Source organism: Suncus etruscus, chromosome 10 (assembly GCF_024139225.1).
Source record: "Suncus etruscus isolate mSunEtr1 chromosome 10, mSunEtr1.pri.cur, whole genome shotgun sequence".
Lineage (NCBI taxonomy): Eukaryota > Metazoa > Chordata > Mammalia > Eulipotyphla > Soricidae > Suncus > Suncus etruscus.
Window position 1 is genome coordinate 32,986,207 of NC_064857.1, and position 25,630 is coordinate 33,011,836.

At 37.0% G+C, this 25,630-nt stretch overlaps 1 protein-coding gene across 1 annotated transcript; it reads left to right on the forward strand.

Moving 5' to 3' along the window:
- On the forward strand, window positions 1–25,630 carry TTPA (alpha tocopherol transfer protein). Its single transcript, XM_049782112.1, has 5 exons — window positions 1–554; window positions 7,436–7,589; window positions 17,110–17,303; window positions 21,262–21,372; window positions 24,970–25,630. Exons 1-5 carry the CDS (start codon window positions 354–356, stop codon window positions 25,138–25,140), a joined length of 831 nt encoding a protein of 276 aa, XP_049638069.1. The 5' UTR covers window positions 1–353; the 3' UTR covers window positions 25,141–25,630.

A 25,630-nucleotide genomic window follows, 5' to 3' on the forward strand; every position in this document is an offset into this window, starting at 1 on the left:
CGAGAAGATAAAAGGGGAAGGAAGAGAATGAATAAATCGGGGATGCAAAAAGTTCTCCAGCAGATTATGAAACTGCACCAAGTAAGCTTTGGCAACTAGTGTCAGCAAAACCACTTTGTGAGGTCTTTTGTCACCGAGGAAGGACTGGGGTGACTACCTGAAACTTTCCCGGGCTGGATGCCCTGGAGGAGGCTCCGGGCAGCCTTTCGGGGCCCCTTTCTCTGGGCGAGGCCCGGGGGCGGCCCAGCTCGCCAGCGAGTGGGTGTGCGCCCCGCAGCCTCGGAGGAAGGGCAGGAGGTGGCCCGGAGCACAAAATTCTCCCGGCCACCGGGCGGGCGGAGGCGGCGGCGGGCATGGCCGAGGCTCGGCCGGGGCTGGCGGGGCTGCAGCTCAGCGCCCTGCCCGACGACTCCCCACGGCTGCAGCCCAGCTTGGCGGAGCTGCGGCGCCGGGCAGGGGAGGCCGGGGCTCCGCTGGTCCCCCCGCAGCTCACCGATTCCTTTCTGCTGCGGTTCCTGCGCGCCCGGGACTTCGACCTGGACCTGGCCTGGAGGGTAGGTAAGGCGTCCCCTGCCCCCCGAGTTGCCCCTGCTTGGCACTTGCAAACCACCGGAGTCCCCAGGCCAATCCTGCCTAGGACGCACCCTTGAAAGAGCTGGGCGGCGGGTGTCAGTCTGAGTGACCGGACACCCTCCGGTTCTTCCAGTTTCTCTGGGAAGAGAAAACTGGAAAAGCTGGTGTCAATTATCCCCGCAAACACTGGGATTCTTGCTTTACTCGAGTCTCCCGAACTTGTAAAGTTTGATGGATGACACTAAGCAACTCAAAGAGTCGTGTGTGTGTGTGTGTGTGTGTGTGTGTGTGTGTGTGTGTATGGATGCTTGTGTATATATGCATGTATATGTGTGTGTACAAACACATATCTATCTATCTATCTATCATCTATCTACCTATCATCTATCTATCTATCATCTATCATCTATCTACCTACCCACTTACCTATCTATCATCTATCTACCTATCTACTTACCCACTTATCTATCAGCTGTCTGTCTATCTATTATCTATCTATCTATCTATCATCTATCTATCTATCTATCTATCTATCTATCTATCTATCTATCTATCTATCTATCTTCCATCAAACCCATCACTTAGCAGATCACTCCACGTGTGGCGGGAAGAAATGGGGAGATAGAAGTCGCCCTAAGAAACTGTAGATCTGATTCTGGCAAAACCCAGCAGCAACCACAAAAGTATTATTAATAGAATTTTCACGTTTCCAGAGTAAAGGGGATCTGTGCATTTTTTTTAAAAAAAATTTTTTGGGTCACACCTGGCAGCACTCAGGGATTACTCCTGGCTCCATGCTCAGAAATCACTCCTGGCAGGCTCAGGGGACCATATGGGATGCCGGGTTTCGAACCATCTAACTTCTTCATACAAGGCAAACGCCTTACCTCCATGCTGTATCTCCGGACCCGGATCTGTGCATTTTAAACTTAAACTTGATGTCATGCTTTTTCAATGAAGTGTAGATAATGCGGTAAGTTGCATTAGTGTTCATGCTTATGGCTTTGGTGTGCAACATTATTGCTGCACCTTCTCTAGCTCCCAAGTGCCCAAGATCCTCAAAACAAAGTCTTTAATCACTCCGAGTTCTGAGCCTTTTGAATGGAGAGTTTGTGTTGGGGTTGTTGTTGTTTTTGTTTGTTTATTTGCTTGCTGTGAAGTTATGTCTGGTTGAAAGCAAGGGTGTTTGGAAGACATATCAAAGAGAGGGTAAGATCACTAAGTATCACTGGGAATTCTTGTCCTTCGTGTCCTGCTAAATAACGGTGAGAAGGTCTATCTATGCCATTGATCTGTTTCCAGGATTGAACATTAACCAGTTCTCAGGACAAGCTGTCCTCAGCTCCTGTCTGACAGTAATTAAACTTGATGCAGAACTTTCTCCAAGTAGCTTGCTCAATGAAGTGCTGCGAAATAGGGAGCAGGGAAAGTTTTATAGTACAGAATACCGATTTGTCTCAGTATTTTGTTGATTAATTTTTATTAAAACGATAAAAAATGAGGGTGGTTAAACTAATTTATAGGTAGTAGAGTTCAAAGCAAGTTTTTGAACAAAAGATGTTCCCTACTCCAAAATCGAGTTTGCCTCCTTTACAGGGAGGATGTTATGGGGATAACATGCTCCTGTTTGTCTTTCCAGATAGAGTCTGTGTGATACATATAAGAACATGCGTACATGGCTTTTTAATCTTTGCTGAACTGTGCACTATTCCATTGTATTTGTTAGGTTACATGTCACCGATCAATTCCTGTTACAGAACTTAGGACTTATCATGATCAGCTGGCAGTGAAGCAATGCATGGTGGCACCCTTCATCTAGTGATTATTATTTGAACCTTTGGCATTTGCTTGGTAGTACACAAAATGCAATAAATTCTATCAAAAGGAATGTTTTTCACCACTAACTGGGCATTTCAAGATGTCTTTGTACAAGTTTTATTGTGCCTAAATAGGAACATGACCTTTCAAATATAAACCTAAAAAGTTGCTTGCTGACATGTGATATGCATTTCAAGTGTTGGTAAATATAGTGACTCTCTCAAGGAGTTTTCATTAATTTTACCAATTCTATATTGCACAATGTGTGATTGGCTCCATGTTATCATGTACACTGTGTGATTAGACAATATGATCTGTGTTGTGTGTCAGCTACCTAGTTAAAGAAAGGGGATTTATTATCATAGGCAGTTGTTTAGCACAAAACATGTTTAAATAATTCATTAAAAATCATTTATCACTTAATTAACTCCTCTGTAATTTGTTCATTTTCTTTTAATTTGCTTACATTATATATATACATATATATATATATACATACACAGGTAGACATGTATATGTATCTGAGTTTTGTTTTGTTTTTACATGGGGTTGCTGATTTACTAGACTTTGTTTTGATATTATGAATGAAATAAGTATTTGACAAGTTTCATCTATAATTTGACTATTTTTTTTCTAAAATGACTCTTTCTTTAGGTACCCCAACTAGTATTTTTACTCTGCAGCCACTAAACATGCAAACCCAATTTCAGGTTTTGCAAAGAGTATCGATGCAATGAGGAATTAAATCCCTTGATGTACAGAGGTTTAAAGTAAAAAGTTTGTCAATTACTAATTTCATTAGCTGCCTTTTAATTATTACTAAGTTTTGCATATTTTTTTGTTTTTGTTTTTGTTTTTGGGACCATACCCAGCAGTGCTTTGGGCTTACTCTTGACTCTATACCCAGGAATTACTATTGGTTGCAAAATAAAATTGGTTTCTAACCAGAATAAAAGTTACATCCAGGCTTTGTGTTATATGTTATTTGTATTCTTATTTTTCTGAATTGTTTTCTTTCCACCATGCATGCCCTTGAGGAATTGACTAGTAGGTCTGTTTCTAAATCTTCTTGGATAGAAATCAAATTTTTGCCTGTAACTCTTTGCTTTACTTTTTCTGCCAATTGAATAGCAATTAGAAGCAGCATTTCCCAAAGTGGGTAATACTGCTCTCCACCACAGCCCAGGAGCTGCTGGAATTAGGAAGATGGTGGGTTGGTGGTGGTATGGCATGGCAGGGGGAAACAGTAGCATTGGCATAATTTGGGGGGACTGACAGATTGCTAGCTCACTTAAAGGCGATACATTTCAGAGAAATACTAAATAATATTTCTCACATTTTTATTGAGCTACCAGGTAATATCTTTTTAAAATGCAAAGACCTCAAGTGATGAAAGAAATGTGGTAGAAAGCTCCATTTTTTCCACTCATAAAATCAATAAATTAAACTCAAATTCCTTTATCATAATATAATATGAAATCATTCACCATTTAAGTGTATGATGTTCCTTGGGCCCGGAGAGATAGCACAGCAGCGTTTGCCTTGCAAGCAGCCGATCCAGGACCAAAGGTGGTTGGTTCGAATCCTAGTGTTCCATATGGTCCCTCGTGCCTGCCAGGAGCTATTTCTGAGCAGACAGTCAGGAGTAACCCCTGAGCACCGCCGGGTGTGGCCCCAAAACAAAAAAAAAAACAAAAACAAAAAAAGTGTATGACATTTCTGAGTTGTAAAATGGCACATTATAGTTTGTATTTGATGTTAGAACTGACGATATTTTTTGTAATTCTACTAGTGTATGAAATACCATTGATTATTAGTATTTGCATGGATTACTTTATTATTTTCTTATTTTAGAAGTAATCTTACTATAAAGAGTAAATAACTTGTCTGAAATCACAGTTACTGAAGTGGGCATGGATTGAACTTGAATTGAACTGAGGGGAACTTGTACTCCCAGATATTTCATACATGCCTCTTCTATTTAAACAGTGATGTGCGAGAATATAAGGTGTCTTGCATGTCTTGCATGCAGCCAAGTTGCATTCCCTCATTGGATTCTCCAGCTTCACATATGATCCCCACATGCCCCACTGCATGGCCAGGGATCACTCCTAGAAACAATGCAAAAGAGCCCCTGCGAACCACCTGATGTTATACCCAAATCAAGCCAAACAAAACACAACAACAAAACAGTTAACTTCTGCCCTGTGCTATGCATTTTTATTAAATTCTTTTTTTGTTTTTATTTATTTTTGTTATTGTTGTTGTTTTGGGACCATACCTGGTGACACTCAGGGGTTACTTCTGGCTATGTGCTCAGAAATCACTCCTGGCTTGAGGGACCATATGGAACTCTGGGGGATTAATCCTCGCTTTTTCCTAGGTTAGCTGCATGCAAGACAAATGCCCTACTACTTCCACCACACCGGACCCTCTTATTAAATTCTTGTCTCTCAAGTAAATAGCCCACTTCTTTATATTTTTGCTCCATGTGATAAATGTTTACCTTTTTTATTTGATGTTTCCCTAACCTTAAAAGCCAAAGGCATAGTGACTCCTGCTAATTTCACACTACATGTAGCTTCTGTTGTAAAATTATCATCTCACAAGTCAGTTAGTCTCCATACCCTGATAGTCAATGCCTTTAAATAAATGTGTGACATCAGCTACATATCCTTAAAGTCGAGTAAGAATAGTTACCATCCAGTGTAGTTAGGAGAAGGAAGGAATTGAATTAAAACATATAAAAAACCCCAGCAAATTTGATTTTGTTTGAAAGTACATGAAAAATGTAATAAGTAATTATTGCAAAGCATAATTAAAGTAATCCTTAATTTTTAATATATACTGTCTACTAATTGTGACTTAATAGAGATGCCAATAATGAGTATTCCCTCATAGCCCCTTTGCCATGAAATTTGCAATTTGAGAATTAATAGCAGTATACATCATTTATCTCAACTGCAACTTTCAGTTTATCATTGGAAAATTCATTACCAAATATCCAGAGTTTTCTGTTTGCAAAGGTTAAGTAGGAAGAGAATTCATGCTTTTTTAATAAAAATCATTTTATTTTAACTTTTTTTCAAGTTTTTTTTTCTTCTGATAGTTTATTTGTTTTCAACACCTAAACCTATATCCTGTTTGCCTTGCATTCTGTAAATGACCAAACTAGGGTTCTGCCTCTATTATCTAATAATTGTTACATGGCAAAATAAAATCATCAACTTTGTGTAGCATTACAGAATTACAGAGCCTGTTTTTTTTTATGTCTGAGGAAGCTTAAAAATAAAGAACATTAAAATTGTTAGTATTTTTAATTGTTAATATTTGTGATTTTCAATATGATAGGAGGAAGAGAAGTTTTTTTGTTTTTTTTTTTATAAACTAGAATGAATATATCAGAACATACAATGTGCCTTTTGTTCTTACTCCTTCTGGAAACTGCTATTTAGGTCACCGATTATTTCTTGGTAAATTTTACTGACTTTCTTTCTTACCTCTATTGCGTTTAACTTTTAGCAAAATTCTCTCTCTCTTTTTTTTAAAATAAGTTGTTATGGAAATGTTATTAAATGCAAAGATAAAAGAAGAGAAAGAGAGAGATAGAGACCGAGAAAGAGAAAGGGAGAGGGAGAGAGGAGAGTGTGTGTGAGAGAGAATTGAAAACAGGAACAGATTACAGATACTTTTTCTCCATTCTGCACATTGTAGCTCCATTTTATCTTTGCAGTCCAACTAACTTCCTCCAGCCATTGATATTTACCCAGGTTTGAGCTTCAACTACAATGCCATTGGTAAGATTTACATTTGTGTATCAGATCTTTTTAGTTACAATGATATATATCTTCCCATGTCTGTCAAATACAAATGTATTATTATTATTATTATTTTTCTTCTTATTCCTCTCTCTCTTTTTTTTTTTCTTTCTGTTTTTGCCATACTTGGCAGCCCTTAGGGGCTACTCCTGGCCCTGTGCTAAGAAATCACTCCTGGCAGGCTCAGGGGACTATTTGGAATGCTGGCAACTGAATCCGGCTTTGCCAGGGATTGAACCCAGGTTAGATGTGTGCAACATTCTAATCTTCTGTGCTATCATTTCAGTCCCTAAAATTCCCTAAACAGTGTTCTTACCTTTCACCCAAATTTTGATTTTATGTTGCTAGTTAGATCTCTCTTGAAAGCAAAACAAATACATTGTCACTTCAGGAACATGTCAACCATCCTAGAGGATGATTAAACTAAGGTTTTTTGGGTTTTATTGGGGGGGTGGGGCAGACCCAGTGGTGCTCAGGAATTACTCCTGATTTTGTGCTCATTACATTTTTTAAAAGAGCCACCAATAAAGGTTAGTTATTTCTTATATGAAAATAATTTAAACTGATGGAGAATACTAAAATTACACATTTAAAACTTAGTTTAGAGGCCAGAATGATAGAACAGCAGGTAGGATGCTTGCCATGCACGAGGCTGAACTGGGTTTGATCCGTAGTATCCCCTATAGTCTCCTGAGTCCGCCAGGAGTGATTCCTGAGCACAAAATTAGGAGTAATCCCTGAACACCACTTGGCCTAGGAGATACAGGGTTTCTTTCCCCCTTCACCCCCCCACCCCGACGAAGTGTACTGTCATGGGATTAACTATAGACTCCTTGCATGATCATTTACTCTCCCCTCGGTGCTTTTTTGGTGTATGGAAGACTTCTGCTTTGTCATGGAATCCCACTTCTTGATGGAAAGAATGCACCATGTACACCAGCAGAGACTGATTTGTGGGCAGCTGTCTATGGAGAATGTCTGGCATAGCGGATAAATAAGAACTACTCTAACATAGGAGATAAATAATATCTTAGAACTTGTGATGAACTATTGTTATTTGAGATCTTTGATGAAGAGAATTTTTAGTTTTCATGACTGAAAAGACACCTTAGATGAAAACCTTAACATTAAGGATGACTAAGTTCTTCTGGAAAACCTAGACTCTTATTTTTGTGCAATACTTTATACATATACTATCTGTAGACATTTTTAATTTTATTTTTCAGTTACTAAAAAACTATTTTAAGTGGAGATCTGAATGTCCAGAAATAAGTGCAGATTTACACCCCAGAAGTATTCTTGGTCTTCTAAAGGCAGGGTATCTTGGAGTCCTGAGAGCCAGAGATTCCATGGGAAGCAAAGTTCTTATTTACAGAATTGGTAAGTCATATACCACTCTCCCTTTTTTATCTTGATGACCTTCTTCTTCTTCTTCTTCTTCTTCTTCTTCTTCTTCTTCTTCTTCTTCTTCTTCTTCTTCTTCTTCTTCTTCTTCTTCTTCTTCTTCTTCTTCTTCTTCTTCTTCTTCTTCTTCTTCTTCTTCTTCTTCTTCATTATTGAGACTTTTGTTATACAAAGTTACTGCACCAGCATCCCCATCCAAGTGATAAAAGCCTTCTACAAACTGTTCTTTAGGTCCCCTTTACTCCATTGCTTTTATACCATTGTCTTTTTAAGAAAAAATGCAATTTATAGTCTTTCCATGCATCTTTGCACCCTGCTTGGTAAACTTCTTTGTTAAGAACTGTTTTCTGACTCCAACCTTTTATTTTCATTGGACATTTGCCAGTTCCTTTCTTTGTTTCTTTGTATAGCACATGCAGTTGAGAACATCTGGTATTAGTTTTTCTTCTTCTAACTTATTTTGATTAATATAACACCCTTTAGTTTTTATCAAATTGAATACAAAATAAAAAATTTTATCTTTCCTTATACTTGAGTAATAATATACTGCAATATTGTTTGGGGGGTTGGGGAAGGGCTGGGCAGCACCTAGTGTTGCTCCAGGGTTACTCCTGGCTTTATGTTCAAGAGTAACTCCTGGAGGTGCTTGGGGGATATATGCAGTGTTGAGAACTAATTGAGTTTTACTACCTGCAAGGAATACACCTTAACCTCTATACTATTGATCCAGTCTCTTACTATTTTCTTGACTGTATATTTAAGAAATTTAGTTTTTAGTTTTTTTGTTATTTTATTTGGTATTGGTTTTGGGCTACACCTGGTGGCACTCAGGGATTACTCCTAAATCTGTACTCAGAAATTACTCAGGGGACCATATGGAATACTGGATATCAAACCTGGGTTGGCTGTGGGCAAGGCAAATGCCCTACCTGCTGTACTATTTGCTCCAGCTCCGATTTTTGGGTTTTAAATTAGGATTCGTAAATGCTAAAGTTCTTCAAATACAATGTAAGGGCCAGGGACATACTTCAGGATGTAAGGTATATATATGCCATTGTGAGAAAATTATCACAAGCCAATGAAAATTCGATTGTCCTTTCCAGACAATTGTATTAAAGAATAGAACAAAGAGAAACAGGAAGAAAAGGGGGGAGACATTAAAGGGAACTTTTCAAAAATGGTTTTATAGAGCAATAAATAAGAGTTCTGAACTATTACATCATTATGCCATATGATAAAAATCTGTGATACCATGAATTTTTGGGGGGTGTGTGCACATCCAATGGCACTCAGGCTCTGTGCTCAGAAATTATTTCTGGAAGGCTCAGGGGACCATATGGAATGCTAGGGATTAAATCTGAGTTGGTCACCTGCTGGGCAAATGACCTACCCACTGTGCTATCATTCCAGCCCCTCATGGATGTTTTGTTGTTGTTTTTGTATGTTCATATATCCCAAACACTATGAATCCAGGATTTGTGATAAGTATGAATGAGTGGATGACTAGTTGAAGAATGCATAAACTGAGATGCAAAGGACTCTCTACTCTGCCTAGGAAGGCCTAGGGGAAAAGCAACATCCCTAGGTAGAATTGATTGCTCTTTACCATAGCTCCCTCTTCCTGTTCAGTAATTCTTCTTTTTGTGATTATCAATCCTTAGTTTCTTGTAGGTTGGAACCTCTGATTTCTTACACTTCTTTAGAAATGGCAGGTGGAGGAAGACTCCCATTGCTCCCAGAATCATCTCCTAGCCTAGTTGAAAGGACAAAGATAATCAATATTACACAAGCAGAATATTACAAATTTAAAACATTTTGTAACTTTACATCTATGATACTATAAGGAACTTTAAAATTGATTATAGAGTTGCTATTTTTGTCAGTTTATTACTATAATACTTGCTTATAACTTAAGTACTCCTATTTTGCAAGAAGACAATGCATTTTATTCTTGAAAAAGCATCAGAAACCAGGAAAAAAGTCATTTTTTTTGCTTCCACTTGTATGAAAAGTAAAACTGAGTTCATCATAGAGTCATTATCTATAACCAAGATCACATTTTTTCTTCTGTTCACCCCTTATAGGGTAGGAGATTCCCTGAGTTATTTGAGGGTAGGTAGGTAAGTCTCAGAACATGTCTGCTTTATGCAGCAAGTCAGTTTTTATTTTGTAAAAATATGAGGTGTCAATTGTTTTTAAATTAAAATAAATTTTAAAAATTTAATATTTCTGAGCAGTACTCACAATAGAAAATTATATCCCACTTATCTCAAATTCAATTTTATTTGGGAATATTTTATTTGGTAATCCTATGCAAGAGTTCCAGAAACATAAACATAAAACTTACATGATTTTTTATATTGGAATTTTTATATCAAGTGTTCATCAAACTCTTAACAAAGGTACAACCATACCTTTTTAACATTTTTTAAATCTAAACCATTATCATTTAAAAGTTATTCATAGTAGGGTTTTAGACATACAGTGTTTCAGGGTCAGTCTCACCACCAGTGTCAAACTCTCTTCACCAATATTCCCAGAATCCATTTCATACCAACACCCCACAGTCCCAGCCTGCAGCATAATAGGCCTGCTTTTAATTTTGGTTCTCATGATTTCATTATTTATGACTCTGTTGCTTGAATATTTTATTCTGCACTTTCTTTTTTTTTTAAATTTATTTAAGCACCGAGATTACAAAATTGTTCATTGTTGAGTTTCAGTCATACAATGTACACACCATCCTTCACCAGTGCACCCTTCCTGCCACTGATGTCTCCCATTTCCCTTCCACCCTGCCTTGCTCTAAGGCAGGCTAATTGTTTCTCTCTCTCACTCACTCTCCCTTTTTCTCTCTCTCTTTCCTTTATGAAACTGGTTTGCACTATTGTTAATGGAGGGGTGCCTTGCTTGCTAGTTTTTAGTGCTGAGTTCTTGTCCAGAGCAGTCAATCCCCATGATCATTGTCATAGTAGACCCTTTTCTACTCTAACTACACTCACTGCTTTTTGTGGTGAGCTTTCTACTCTGGACTAGACCTCCTCCTCCTAACCTTTGTTTCTATTGTCTGTGGGTATAATTACCATACTATATTTTGCTTTCTTATATCCCACAAATAAATGAGATTATTCTGTCTATCCTTTTTACTCTAGCTCATTTCACTCAGCATAATAGTATCCATGCCCATCTATGTATAAGCAAATGTCTTGACTTCATTTTTTCCAAACAACTGCATAGTATTTCATTGTATACATATACCAGTTACTTTAGCCACTCATCTATTGTCTGAGGATTTGGGTTGTTTTCAGATTCTGGCTAAATAGTAAATAGTGCTGTAAATAGTGCTGCTATGAAGAAATGAAATGAAGAGGGCATTTTTGCATTTTGTTTTTGTATTCTTGAGGTATATCCCTAGTAGTGGTATTGCTGGATCATATGGAAACTCAATTTCTAGCTTTTTGAGGAATGAACATATTGTTTTTCAATAAAACTGGACCAGTCTTCATTCCCATCAGCAATGAATAAGAATCCCTTTCTCTCCACATCCATGCCATCACTGGTCTACATGATATTTTTCTAGTTTGTTAATAAACTAACTGAGACATGTTAAAGATTGATAATGCTTTGTCAAGGGAATGACGAATTGCTACTAAAAAAGCATAAGTATCTTAAAGTTGAATCAATAGCTTTACATAGTATAGAAAATTATTATTTTATGTGTTGCACATAAGTTTATATGAGTATATTGCTTTATTAGTGAAACTTTATTTTAAAATCAAGAAAAGGGGTTAGATAGTTCAGAGGGTAAGGAGCTTGCCTTATTCTCAATGTACCTGAATCAAATCTCTAGCATTGGTTATGGTCCCATGAGACTCTCCAGGACTCATATCTGATCTAAGCACAGAGTCAGAATTAAGTCCAGAGCACAGTCGGTGTGGCCCAAAGCACCTCTCTTCCCCCCAAAATGAATAGAATTAAGTACAGATGTAGGTTTGGGTGCATATAATTCAATCTAACATGCATATCTGTGTTTAAAAGATAGCATTCACTTTTCTGGAGTGGAAGCATAAAGGAAATTCTGACAGTGACTACAAATTTTTAAAAATTCAGTTACTTAGTAATATAGACGCTAGGGCTTGTTACCTGCATTGAAATCTCAGTTCCGTCATATTTGAGCTATGTGGAAGTCCACCTAGTGGTTACTCTAGTTTTGACAACTGTAATTCGACAGAATAAAAACCTATCTCATCAGGGATTCTAAGCATTAATCTTTTAATACATATAAAATAGATTATTAGCTGCTATACTTACAATATGCAATACATCTCAAGTAGCTGCTGATTAAGGATTTAAAATTCAAGGTTTTATTTTTTTGCCACAAAGATACCTAACTTCATAGAATTTGCTATGATGATATTTTTAAGTATGTGTTAGCACATAAAAATTTAAACTAAATTAAAATAATTTTATTTAATTATAATTATTAAAATTTAAGCCACCACAAGTGGCTTGGCTATTGTATTTGACTATAGACACAGGTCTACACTACCATGTTGGTTGATCTGGAAATTTAGGTCAATAGCAATTTTTTTTTTCTTTTTTTTTTTTTTTTGGTTTTTGGGCCACACCCTGTGACGCTCAGGGGTTACTCCTGGCTATGCGCTCAGAAGTCACTCCTGGCTTGGGGGACCATATGGGACGCCGGGGGATCGAACCGAGGTCCGTCCTAGGCTAGCGTAGGCAAGGCAGGCACCTTACCTCTAGCGCCACCGCCCGGCCCCGCAATAGCAATTTTTGAAATTGCATTTAGTAAACTTTTTTTTTTGGGGGGGTCACACCCAGCAGCATTCAGGGGTTACTCATTGCTCTATGCCTAGAAATTGCTTCTGGCAGGCTTGGGGGATTATATGGGATGCTGGAATTCGAACCACCATTCTTCTGCATCTAAGGCAAACGCCCTACCGCTGTGCTATCTCTTCAGCCCCAACTTTTTCTAATTTTAACTGTTTTATCTTCCAGCCCATATCTGAAGAAGTATAGTATATTTGAGTTGTATTATCAAGATTTTGATTATTCAAGTACAAGGAATATGAAGATTTCAAAAACAAAACTCAATCATGTGGTGTCTTCCTAAGAATACTTTTGATGACTCCATGTTGTTTCTTGTTCCTGCATGCTTCCAGCAAGCATTTAAAGCATCTATGAGACTTGCATCTTCAAGCCTGTGTGCTTTCATGAACACATTACTTGTTTGTTTCTATATCTCTTTGCTTGCAGCCTCTTTCAGGAAGAGAAGCCTTTGCTCTCTCTTGAATAAGCATTTCCCTCTTCTTTCTCCTCTCACATCTTTCTAAGTTTCATTTATTGGCCATTCACCCCTAAATCTTGGGTCCCATCTTTGGAACCAGCACGTTGTTTTTTGTTTGTTTGTTTGTTTGTTTTTTGTTTTTTTTTTTGTTTTTTTTTGCACCAGCAACAGGAATCAAACTTCTACCAGGGAAGACCCTAATGCTGCCCTAACATTGACTTATTCCAGAGTGGATTCATTTAATTCCCTGATGATTTAGTAACAACAACAACATGCTTTCATGGCAGGGTTCTCTGCATTATCACCTAATGGTGAGATGAAACCAAAGATGTTCTGTGTCACCCTGACAATAGATGCAGAGAAAGCATTTAGCAAGATACCAAAGACATTGATGACAAAAGATGGGAATGGAAACTTCTCAATCTATTCATTTACTGCAAGGCCCTGGAATATTAAACTCAATGGGGAAAAACTAAAAATCTTTTCTCTAAGCTCTGTCAAAGGACAAGGCTGGCCCCTCTCATCAATTTTATTTAATTTAGTACTGGAAGTACTTGCTATAGCAATCAGGCAAGAAAAAGATATCAAGAGAATCCAGATAGGAAAGGAAGAAGTCAAGCTCTCACTGTTTGCAGATGACATGATACTATATTTAGGAAATCCTAAAACTCTACCAAAATGTTTCTTGGAAAATACATTTGTATAGTAAAGTGCCAGGCTAAAAAATAATTAGGCAAAAATGCATGGCATTTTTATATACAAATAATGAAAGAGAAGAAAGGGACATTAAAAAGAATCCCATTCACAATTGTTTCTTGATTTTCTTTTTGGACCATAACTGATGGTACTCAGGTCTTACTCCTGTCAGACCTCAGAAATCATTGTTGGTTGTGCTTGGGGGGAAGGGGTAGATGATATCAGGGACCAAATTGTGTTGTCCATATGCAAGGCAATGCTTCCTTGCTTTGATATCTCTCTGCCACAACTATTCCTATGCTACCCCATCCATCCCTCCCTCCTGCCAGCCTGCTTTTATAAACCTCTTTTCTTAGCAGGGATTTTAGGAAAGATAAAGAAGTTCAAGTTCTTATATGACCAATTTCATTTAATATTCAGTTCATGATATATGTGCACTTATTTTATTTCTGTTGATCCTTTAGAAATTATTTTTAGGGGGGCCAGAGTGGTAGTGCAGTGGTAGGGTGTTTGCTTGCACACAGCTGACCTAGGATGAACCGCATATAATCCCCCAAGCTGGGAGCGATTTCTGAGCAAATAGCCAGGAGTAACTCCTGAGTGTCACTGGGTGTGGCCCAAAACTAAAATTTATTTTTGTGAGCTGGAGCAAAGAACAGTGAATCAGGTGCTTCCTTGCACTTGGCTGACTGACCCAGGGAGCCCACAAGAAGTGATTCTTGAGAACAAAACTTGCTGTGAGTAATTCCTCAGTACTACCCATCATGGCTCAAGAACCAAGACTAAATAAAAATAAACTTATTAAAAAAATTTTTTTAGGTAATGTAGGTTTACCACGCTATATATGTTTTAAAGGTACCGTTTTTAGGGGCTGAAACAGTACATAAATAGTATAATGAATATGTCATTTGCCTTGCATGCCACAATGACCTGCGCTTGATCTTGGTAACCCATTGATCCCTTAACCTAGTGGGTGTGATCCCTGAGCATAGAGCCACGAGTATGTCCTAAACACTTCCCCCAAAGTTCCATTTGGCACCTCTTCAGAATGTATGCTATCACATGTGGCCCACCAACCAAATTATGAATTTTCCTCTATCACCACCTTTTTGACTCCCTCTCTCCTCTGTATTTGCTTCATCTCTAGTAACCTCAGACAGCTCTGTAGTTTGAATCCAAGGTGTTTTTTTTTAATTTAATTTGATTTTATCTGTTCCAATGCTTTGCTTCTTCATATACTAAATATAAATCAGATTATCTGGTATTTATCTTTCTTTTTAATATTAAATCAATTAGTATGGCCAGCTGGCCAGCTTCATTTCCGTCCATGTTTTGAAAAAGCGAAGATTTCCTTCCTCTTTCTTATGGATGGGTAGCATTCTATTGTGTGTATATGCTACATTTTTCCTATCTATTCATGTGACAATGTACACTCAAGGGTTGTCCCAGATTTTAGCTAGGATAAAAAGTGCTGCAATTAACTCAAGATTGTACAGATCTTTGCAAAGTAGCATTTATTTTATTCTTTGGACAAATAAGTAGAAGTGGATTGCTATATCACATAGTAAATCGATTTGTAATATTTTGAGAAATTTCCATAGGGAGATAGAACCATTTTTAGTTTCACCAACAGTGTTAGAGGTTTCATTTCCTCATACCCTGCCAATGCTTGTAATTTCTGTCTTTTTATTTTAAGGTAGGGCAATCTCACAGGTTTGAGATAATAGCTTCTTGTCATTTTTATTCACATTTCCCTGATGATACTTAATGATGAGTAGCTTTTCCTGAGCTTGCTTCCTCTTTGTATGTGTAGGTGTCCCTGCCCTGTGGGTTAATTTCTTGGTGGGAGCGTGGGTTTAAAACATACAAAGGGGGGGGGCAGAGAGATAGCGTGGAGGTAGGGCGTTTGCCTTTCATGCAGAAGGTTATTGGTTAGAATCCCGGCATCCCATATGGTCCTCCGAGCCTGCCAGGAGCGATTTCTGAGCGTGGAGACCCAAAAAAACTAAACAAACAAACAAACATACAAAGAACACACAAGTCAGAGACAAAGAAAATGAGAAACCAGTAAGAACCAGCCAGCTTCCTTTTATTGCAAAGAGAATATTACAAAGAGAGGTGTAGAGTAAGAACTTTGAGCAATTTCTCAAGGCTTTTGGTTACCCAGACAACAGCATAAGTTTTTTCCCCCAAGACTCCCCAAGTCATTTATATACATAATTAACAATGGTCCCCTAACATACCTCCCCCTAGCACCTGGCCAATAGACAACAAAAATTGCTTCTCCCAACCCACGCGATGTGTCCAAAATATGTCCTGACAAGTAAATATGTTTTCTCCCAAGGTTACTGGTGTCCGTGTTCCCTTTGGCTTATCACAATGCCTTACTTATTGATGTGAGACATAATAATTTAGATTGACCTTAGTAAAGGTAGGCTGCATCCTTGTTTAGACCTCTTGAGAGACTACTAGAGACTGGTAGGCCTCAGGCACCTTGAGAGACTGTTAGGCTTCAAGTACCCACATGTATGTGTTTAACAATGTACCTGTTTAGCTTATTTTAGCATTTTTATGAAGAGGTTTTCTTCATACCAGGATGATATTTAGCACAGGGATATAGTTTTGATGTTTCAGTGCTAGGACCTGGTTATACAATGCTAGGGATTGAGCTTGAGGCCAAATACTGGTCTTCAGTACTTTGAGTTATCTTTTTAGTCCCTTCTCCACAATTTTTGATGAGATTGTTTTCTCATTGTTGAGTTTTGTGATCTCTCTCTATATCTTTGATATTAACCCATTGTCATTTTGTTAAATGTATAGTGTAAGAATTTCTCCCACTTAATAAGATGTCTTTTTGTTTTAATGATATTTTGCTTTTCTTTTTTTTTTCTTTGGTTTTTGGGCCACACCCGGCATTGCTCAGGGGTTACTCCTGGCTGTCTGCTCAGAAATAGCTCCTGGCAGGCACGGGGGACCATATGGGACACCGGGATTCGAACCAACCACCTTTGGTCCTGCATCGGCTGCTTGCAAAGCAAACGCCGTTGTGCTATCTCTCCAGGCCCGATATTTTGCTTTTCAAAACAATTTTAATGTAGTGTAATCCTATTGTTATATTTTAATTTGTTTCCTTGCTTCAGCTCATTGAACAATCACTCTGTCCCCATTCAAGACTTTTCTTAACCCTTACTGAGCTAACATGTGATCCTGGGGCCGGAGCGATAGCACAGCCGATAGCATGTTTGCCTTGCATATAGTTGACATGGGTTCTATCCCCGGAATCTCATATGGTCTCTGGAGTGGGTGGCCAGAGCCCGGAGTGATTTCTGAGTGCAGAGCCAGTAATAACCCCTGAGCGTGCCTGGTGTGGCCCCCCCCAAAACAAACAACAATAAAAACTAACATGTGATCCTTTGAATCTAAAAATAGATTTCCTTTGTAAATCTTTATAATTATTTACACACTGCTGATATGATTTTTTAATTTTTTTAGCCTACTGGGACCCAAAGGTTTACACAGCTTATGATGTATTTCGTGTAAGCCTAATCACATCTGAGCTTATTGTACAGGAAGTTGAGACACAACGAAATGGTATCAAGGCTGTCTTTGACCTGGAAGGTTGGCAGTTTTCTCATGCTCTTCAAATTAGTCCATCGGTAGCCAAGAAGATTGCTGCTGTTCTTACAGTAAGTGCATATTTTAACTCTTGGTACTAATATTTCCAGATAATAAATTTAAATTTAGTTATTTGACAGAAATATAGGACAGTATAATAAGCATATTAAATAAAACTTTTAAACAATACGTAGAACCAATCACATTCAAAGGAATTAAATTAATTTCATAAAATAACATTGTATTAAACTGAAAATATGTTCAAAATTAGTAACCACAGATTTTATACATGTATTTTACATCTATATAAATATTTAATACATATTATAGTGACTATATTTCATTAGTATTTTCTCTCTAGAAGCTGGACAGATAGCTTAGTTATCAGCCAGAGTTTGAAACTCTTGATCACATCCCCCATCTGTCCCTTCTCTCATCCTGCACTGCCAATATGACTCTAGGGTTCTTGGCAATGTAAAACCCAAGCAGCCCCATAGTCAAGGATGAAATATCTCTGGAAGTAAACCCTTAGGTGGGTTGCTCCTGAGTATCACTTGGGAATCCCCAAAAGAACATTTTCCTCTAAATTAAAAAAAAAAACCTGGAAAAATGTTTATATGAACAATAATCATATAATCTTGGTAGGTTTAAATTTGGGAATCAAAAGCTTCTTTTTATTTAACTGAAGATAATAGATCAATGATTTATAAAGTTATTGATAAATTACGTTTAGGCATACAATATTCCAGTTCCAACCCCACCATCTGTGTCAACTCTCCTCTACTGGGGTTCTGATGCTTCTTTCCCATTCCCATCCCTCCCCAGCCACCTTGGCAGACACAGCTCAAAGTTTGGTGGTGGTTGTTTAGGCCTCATGTTTTCAGTATTGTTGAGTCTGTATATAAAGCTATTCTACTTTTCCTCATCACCAGTCTAGCCAAGGCCTCTGACTCCTGTTACTCCATTACTTCCTTTTCTCTTCTTGCTTTTTCCCTTGATTTCTTTCCTTCTCTGTCCTTTTTCCTGTACTCTGGAATCAGTGGTAATCTAGGCAATTCCCATTACTAACTACATAACATTTCCTCATCCACTTAACCTATATACCACAGATAAGTGAGATCATCAAGTATTTGCCATTCTTCTGGCTTACTTCACTCAACATGATATTTTTTTAATTCCAAACAGGTTGCAACAAGTTGCATACTTTCATCATTCTTTAAAGCTTAATTGTATTCTTTATATACATACTACATCTTCATAATTTGTTCATCTGCTGTTGTACACCTGTGTGAATCAAACAATTTTTTAAATACCTAGTAATTGTATTTTTAATATTTTAACTTAGGAATAGTTTAAATCTAATAAGGATTTTATGCATATTTTTTGGGTTTTTTTTTTTTTGGGTCACACCTGGTAGCACTCAGGGGTTACTCCTGGCTCTGTGCTCAGGAATAACTCCTGGCAGACTCTGAGACAATATGGGCTGCCAAAGATCGAACCCAGCTTGGCTGCATGCAAAGCAAATGCCCTACCAGCTGTGCTATTGCCTGGGCACTTTATGTATAATTGTATGAGACTTTGCTAAGTGTTTTATATGCTTTGTCATTTGATGACTACATTGAGTATAAGACATGTGATTTTTTTCCATCTGAAATATTAACTATGTCAGATATATGATTTTATAGAATATTAAATAACAGAACATATTCTAACCTATTGGCCATGCCACATTTTGTCATCTCTAAAGTATATTGCAAAGTCCATATGTTCTAAATGTAAAAATTGTGCTTATAAACACTGTTTCTCTGATACATAAAAAGCTATAGCAGGGGCCGGAGAGATGGCATGGAGGTGGGTGTTTGCCTTGCATGCAGAAGGATGGTGGTTCGAATCCCGGCATCTCATATGGTCCCCTCCAACCTGCGAGGAGCGATTTCTGAGCATAGAGCCAAGAGTAACCCCTGAGCACTGCCGAGTGTGACCCAAAAACCAAAAAAAAAAAAAAAAAAAAAAAAGCTATAGCAGGCTTATTTAAACAGTTACTGTAACAATATTAAGACTCAAATATTTTAAAATTTATGTGGAATTATAATGAATTATAATGGAATAAATTATATAACATATATAATTATATATACTATATTCCATATATATGGAATAATTTATATAAATTATATATGGAATAAATTATAATGGAATAAAATTATACACAGAAAGAACCTGAGAAAAAGTTCCCAAATTATTATTACTCCTTTAAAAAGTAAGCATTAGAGGGGCCGAAGAGATAGCATGGAGGTAAGGCGTTTGCCTTTCATGCAGAAGGTCATTGGTTCGAATCCCGGCGCCCCATATGGTCCCCCGTGCCTGCCAGGAGCAATTTGTGAGCATGGAGCCAGGAATAACCCCGGAGCACTGCCGGGTGTGACCCAAAAACCACACACACACACACACACACACACACACACACACACAAATTAAGCATTAGAAAAAATAATTTTAAACAAAAGAAACAGTAGGAAAGTCTTTACATTAAAACATTTCTTTGGGAGCTGGAGCAAAACACAGCAGATTGGGGTGTTTGCCTTGTACAAGGCCTAATGGAATTGATCCCCAATATCCCATACGGTTGGTTTCTTAAGTCTGCCAGGAATGATTTTTTAGTGCAGAGTCAGGAGTAATGCCTGAGCACAATTGGGTGTTCTCCCCCAAAATAAAACATTTTTTTGGATTAAGAAATTATTAAAAAATTGTCTTTGATCTGTCAAAACCTTCTAAAGAAGACTGTATAGTTTTATTTTCTTTGTTCAACTTTAGTTGAACACCATGGTTTACGTTTACAAAGTTTACGTTTACAAAGTTTTCATAATAGAGTTGTTTCAGACTTTCAATGTTTCAATCTGTCATGCCACCAATGTAATCTTACACCACCATTGGCCCTAATCTTTCACCCACTCCCTTAAGTCTTTCTCTCTGGAAAGCACAAAATAATTCATTTTTATGTGATAAAAAAATAGTTTAGAGAAAAAAAGAATAGAAAAAATAAAAAAGAGAAAAGAAAAAAATAAAAAAAACAAAAATAGTTCAATAAAAGAAAATTTGTGAAAGTTCTTATATCTCACAATGGGGTTAGTAAAGTCTTTGAGGATTTAGTGAGTTGTTTGTGTAGTTGAGACTTCTATATTATTTTTCACTCATTGAGCTTAGTTAAATCTACATCCTTTTGATATTAAAGACTAATATTTTTTAAAGTGCCTTTATTGTACTATTATTCCAACTTATATTTATTTTAAAAATCAAACTGGGTGGGGAAACGACTTGTTGATTACCTAAAATGTATTTAGAGGTACGGCTGGAGAGAGAGATCAGTGAACTGAGACCACATTTTACATGTTGGAGGCCTTAGTTCAATCTCCATTTCCATATGAGCACTGACATGTGATCTTCCCCAATATTGTTCTTTATGCTGGAAAAGAGGTTTTCTTAATCTACCTAATGAAAAACAGGTATTGGGCCATTCGGTGTATGGGAGTGTCTCTAAGGTGCTTGATAGGCCATAAATGGTTCCAGGGATGGAACCAGGCCTCTTTTTTTTTTTTTTTTTTTGTGGTTTTTGGGTCACACCCGGCAGTGCTCAGGGGTTATTCCTGGCTCCAGGCTCAGAAATTGCTCCTGGCAGGCACGGGGGACCATATGGGGCGCTGAGATTCGAACCGATGACCTCCTGCATGAAGGGCAAACGCCTTACCTCCATGCTATCTCTCCGGCCCCGGAACCAGGCCTCTCGTATGCAACATATGCACTCAGATCTTTGAGCTGTATCATTGGACCAGGCAAAATCTTTTTTTTAGCTCCTTTCTTAACCTAGTGATAGTGAATTATAAAGTAGGCCATTGTGCTGATGGAATAAATATTTTTGAAGATGAAATTATATTCAAGGTTCATTAGCTCAGTAAGTGATCAAAGATCCTAATAGGAATATTTATATGTATATATGTTATTAACAATACTTTTCTTTTTAATTTTTAACAGGATTCCTTTCCATTAAAAGTTCGTGCTATTCATTTGATAAATGAACCAATCATTTTCCATGCTGTCTTTTCAATGATTAAACCATTTCTGACTGAAAAAATTAAGGAACGGGTAAGTAAAACATATTAGAAACACCAGTTCTCTGGACCAAATTTTAGATGAAATTATTTTGGGACTTCGGACACAGAAGAAGGTTATGGGCCTGACATGGAGAAAATACCTAATATCATATGGTCTCCCAAATCACTAGGCAGAGCAACAATGCATTTGATTCTAACACTGAATCACTGCTCTTGGAAGAAAATAAGTATTGACAAAGTGACTCAAGAACTTTTGAATCAATTGGGAGGCCCCTCAAAACCAAACACTGTGAAACTATCATTAACCTTGACCCCATGACTGTTATTGCCTGTCCCATATTTGGAGGATTTATTTAATGTCAACCTTTTTAATAAATTCTCCTTTTAATCTTGAAAAAAATTAAGATTTTGCTGAAAGCCAATCTTCCCATTGCTGATGGACATGCATAACAGCATGTTCCCTGCAGAGGGCAGTGTAGTGACAGTTTTCAAAATTAGAGGTTTTTAACTTTGGGAATTTACCCAAAGATAGGTTTGCCCTCTGCAGGGAACATGCTGTTATTTATGAACAACAGATTTTGTATCAGGGAGATGATTACTGTGCTTCATGCATGTGCTCTGTGCTCCTTGAAAGTAATGACTGAAAACTACAAACCAAAAAAGATTTGATGAGATTCGACAAGCTGCCAATAGAATGCCTGCTCTGCACATTCTTTCATATTTTTGTATTACCCAGATTTCTTTTCAGTACAAGTATTACGGTTTATAATGCTCTGCATAAAATCATTGTGGCTTTATTATTTGGAAACAGTTAATATCTGTAGTAGGAATAATATGGACAAAGATTTGCATTAATGAAGGCTACACAGGAAACCTTACTAAGGATTGTGTGGATCTGACAATTAGCAAATTTTTGTACTTTATGTTCTTACAAAACTATTCATTTAAAAATTATCATTTGTAAGACTAATGTATAAATAAAAAAATTTCAGAATCTCTGGATTTAAAAAAAAAAACTTACATATACGATACAGTCATAGATGGGAAACTACCAAGTGTTTTGAATACTGGTTAACTAAACTTTAATATATTTAATATCATTTAATATATTTAATACAATGAAATACAGTAAAACTGATGGTTTGTATTATAACATAAAAATAAGCATATGAAACAACAGTGTCTATATATACTTGCTATCTTTGGCATAAAAAGATGAGAATTTGCATCTTTCGTATATTTGCATAAAGTTGTAATAAAAGTATTTATAAAAACAAACCAAAAATTTAAGTGGCTACATATGCAGAGTAAAGCAGAGGTATGGATAGGGTAGATAAAAAGAATCTTTGGAACAAGACAGTTCACTTTATCATTAATCTTATTTTTGATTTCTTTTGGGAGGAGCTGTACTCACGATTTATTCTTGGCTCTGATTTCAGGATCAGTCCTAGCAATGCTCGAGGGACCTTATATAATGCTAGATATTGAACTAGGGTTATGAACATCAAACAATCTATCACTCCCGTCCCTTTTGTTTTGAAATTTAATTGCCTGTGTTCTCTAGGAAAATAAAAATAAATATGTTAGATTTGGACATGTGTAATTGAAGTACTGGAGAGAGGTGACTCAGAGAGAGATGTAATGCTTTTTAACTTACCATGTACAATCTTATCTCATGTAAATAGCTTATATCTCTTATCTCTTAGGATTTCTTGTGTTAAAAATTAAGTCTGAGTTCTCAAGAATGGCAATTGGTTTTTTGTTTTATTTATTTATTTATTTTTTGGTTTTGGTTTTTGGGCCACACCCAGTGACAATCAGGGGTTACTCCTGGCTCTCGGAATAGAAATCGCTCCTGGCTTGGGGGACCATATGGGATGCCTGGGGAGGGAGGGAGGGCAGGGTCGAACCCTGATCTGTCCTGGGTCAGCTACATGCAAGGCAAACACCCTACCACTACTTCACCGCTCAGGCCCCTTAACCAAGGAGTTTTTAAGGCCATTTATTTGGACACAAAAATAGTGGCAACATCTCATTTGAATATAAAGTAGTTTGTAAAGTTTTCAATAATTTAAATTGCAAATATTATTTGCTGGGGATCAAACTTGGGTCAGCCGCAATCAAGGCAAATGTCCTACCTGTTGTACTATCATTCTGATCCCGTCATTTTCTAAGTCTTTAATGTGGAAGGTTTTTTGTTTTTGTTTTTTGATTTTTGGGCCACACCCAATGATTCTCAGGGGTTATTCCTGGCTATGCGCTCCGAAATTGCTCCTGGCTCGGGGGACCATATGAAACACCCGGGGATCAAACCCAGGTCGGTCCTGGGTCAGCCGCATACAAAGCAAAAGCCCTACTGCTGTGTTATCGCTCTGGTCCCTAACTTGGAAGTTTTAAACTTCAGGTTACTATATAATTATTTTTATAGTTTATACTATTAAAAATATAGCATTTCAGCCATTATAATTGTCATTTAATTTTGTACTAGTCTTCATCAGCTGTACCACATAAAGTATTACTATATATCCTATTATGTGCTTAGATAAATAATTTGCTCCACTAATTCCAAACAGTGCATTTATATCATCTACAAAATAGACCTTGGAAAAATGATACTTTGCTAAGAAACATCTATCTACATACCGAGGGATAGAATGTATAAAACAATTATAATTTAATTTTTTATTTATTTTTATTTTATTTTATTTTTATTTTTATTTATTTATTTTTTTTTTTTTGGTTTTTGGGCCACACCTGGTGGTGCTCAGGGCTTACTCCTGGCTGTCTGCTCAGAAATAGCTCCTGGCAGGCACAGGGGACCATATGGGACACCGGGATTCGAACCAACCACCTTTGGTCCTGGATCGGCTGCTTGCAAGGCAAACGCCGCTGTGCTATCTCTCCGGGCCCTATTTTATTTTTTTAAATATTAAAATATTTAAGTTTGGGGCAGGAGAGATAACATGGAGGTAGAGCATTTGCTTGGCATGCAGAAGGACAGTGGTTTGAATCCCAGCTTCCCATATGGTCCCCTGAGTCTGCCAGGAGCCTTTTTCTGAGCGTAGAGCCAGAAGTAATCCCTAAGCACTGCCAGGTATGACCCCAAAATCAAACCAAAACAAAAAACAAAACTAAATATTTAAGTTTATTCATTTAAATTAAATTAAGTTTAAAATATTTAAAGCATCCTTTGATATCTTAATAAATATTCAGTAAATAAAATTAAATCTTTTAAAAATATATAATATTTATTGTTATATTACTAAATTGTTATATTTATAAATTAAAACTTCATCAATATACTATTATCATATTAAAATAACTTATATTAATATGATAAAATAAAAATGTTATAATAAATATAAAATTATATTCACAATAATGTAAATAGAAGACTATAGAATTATCAAATTCAGATGCACAATGTTATTTAAGTTAATGTTAATATTAATGTACAATGTTACAATAAGTTAAATGATTAGGATCATAATCTGAGGAATGAAAGGCATAGTAGCTGCATGTATGTTCTTACCTTGGAAGCACAGCATATTGTTGCTTTTCTACTAAATGCTTCTATTATATTGAAGTGCAGTGGGAGAATTTTCTAAAACATTTTTTACTGTTTCAGATTCACCTGCATGGGCATAACAAAACGAGCTTACTACAATATTTCCCTGATATTCTTCCATTGGAATATGGTGGTGAAGAGTTTTCCATGGAGGATATTTGTCAAGAGTGGACACATTTTATAATGGAGTCTGAAAATTATCTCAGCAGTATTTCACAGGCCGTTCAATGAGAAGTTATGTAATGTGATTGGCTTCCTAATTAAAAAATATGAGTGAGATCAGATCTGTAACATGAATGATAGAAAAGGAATCTTTTAAGTTAATTAAGGTTTATATGATTGATGTTTAAAAATGTAAACATCCAGACAGCATACAGGGCTTTGGCTTCCTGCTTTGTGTGCAGAAAGTGGCAGTTCAATTCTTGCCAGGAGAACCCTGTTGGAGTGACCCCAAGCACAGAGCTAATCAAAATCTTATTGTGGATAGTGGGGGAGACCACTTTTTAGATGCATTTTCTTAATCTTTGAAATAACTAAATGTTAGTGCACCTTAAAAGATGAGTTAGTACACCACAGAAAGACTTTTGCACTTGCAAGTTATCGCTAAAGATGCCATTCATGTGTTTAATGTTTCTCAAGTTTCATTTGAACAAGTTCTTGATAATATTGCCTTAGCAATAAAATTATAAGCAGTCCACTGAAAAGAAATACTAGCAGAAAA

What these genes read in the sequence shown, in the direction of transcription:
- TTPA (XM_049782112.1), top strand. Translation starts at nt 354, where the DNA reads ATGGCCGAGGCTCGGCCGGGGCTGGCGGGGCTGCAGCTCAGCGCCCTG. An exon ending in ACCTGGACCTGGCCTGGAGG is followed by an intron (nt 555 to 7,435) that starts GTAGGTAAGGCG and finishes TTTATTTTTCAG; the next exon opens with TTACTAAAAAACTATTTTAA. An exon ending in CTGAAAAAATTAAGGAACGG is followed by an intron (nt 21,373 to 24,969) that starts GTAAGTAAAACA and finishes TTACTGTTTCAG; the next exon opens with ATTCACCTGCATGGGCATAA.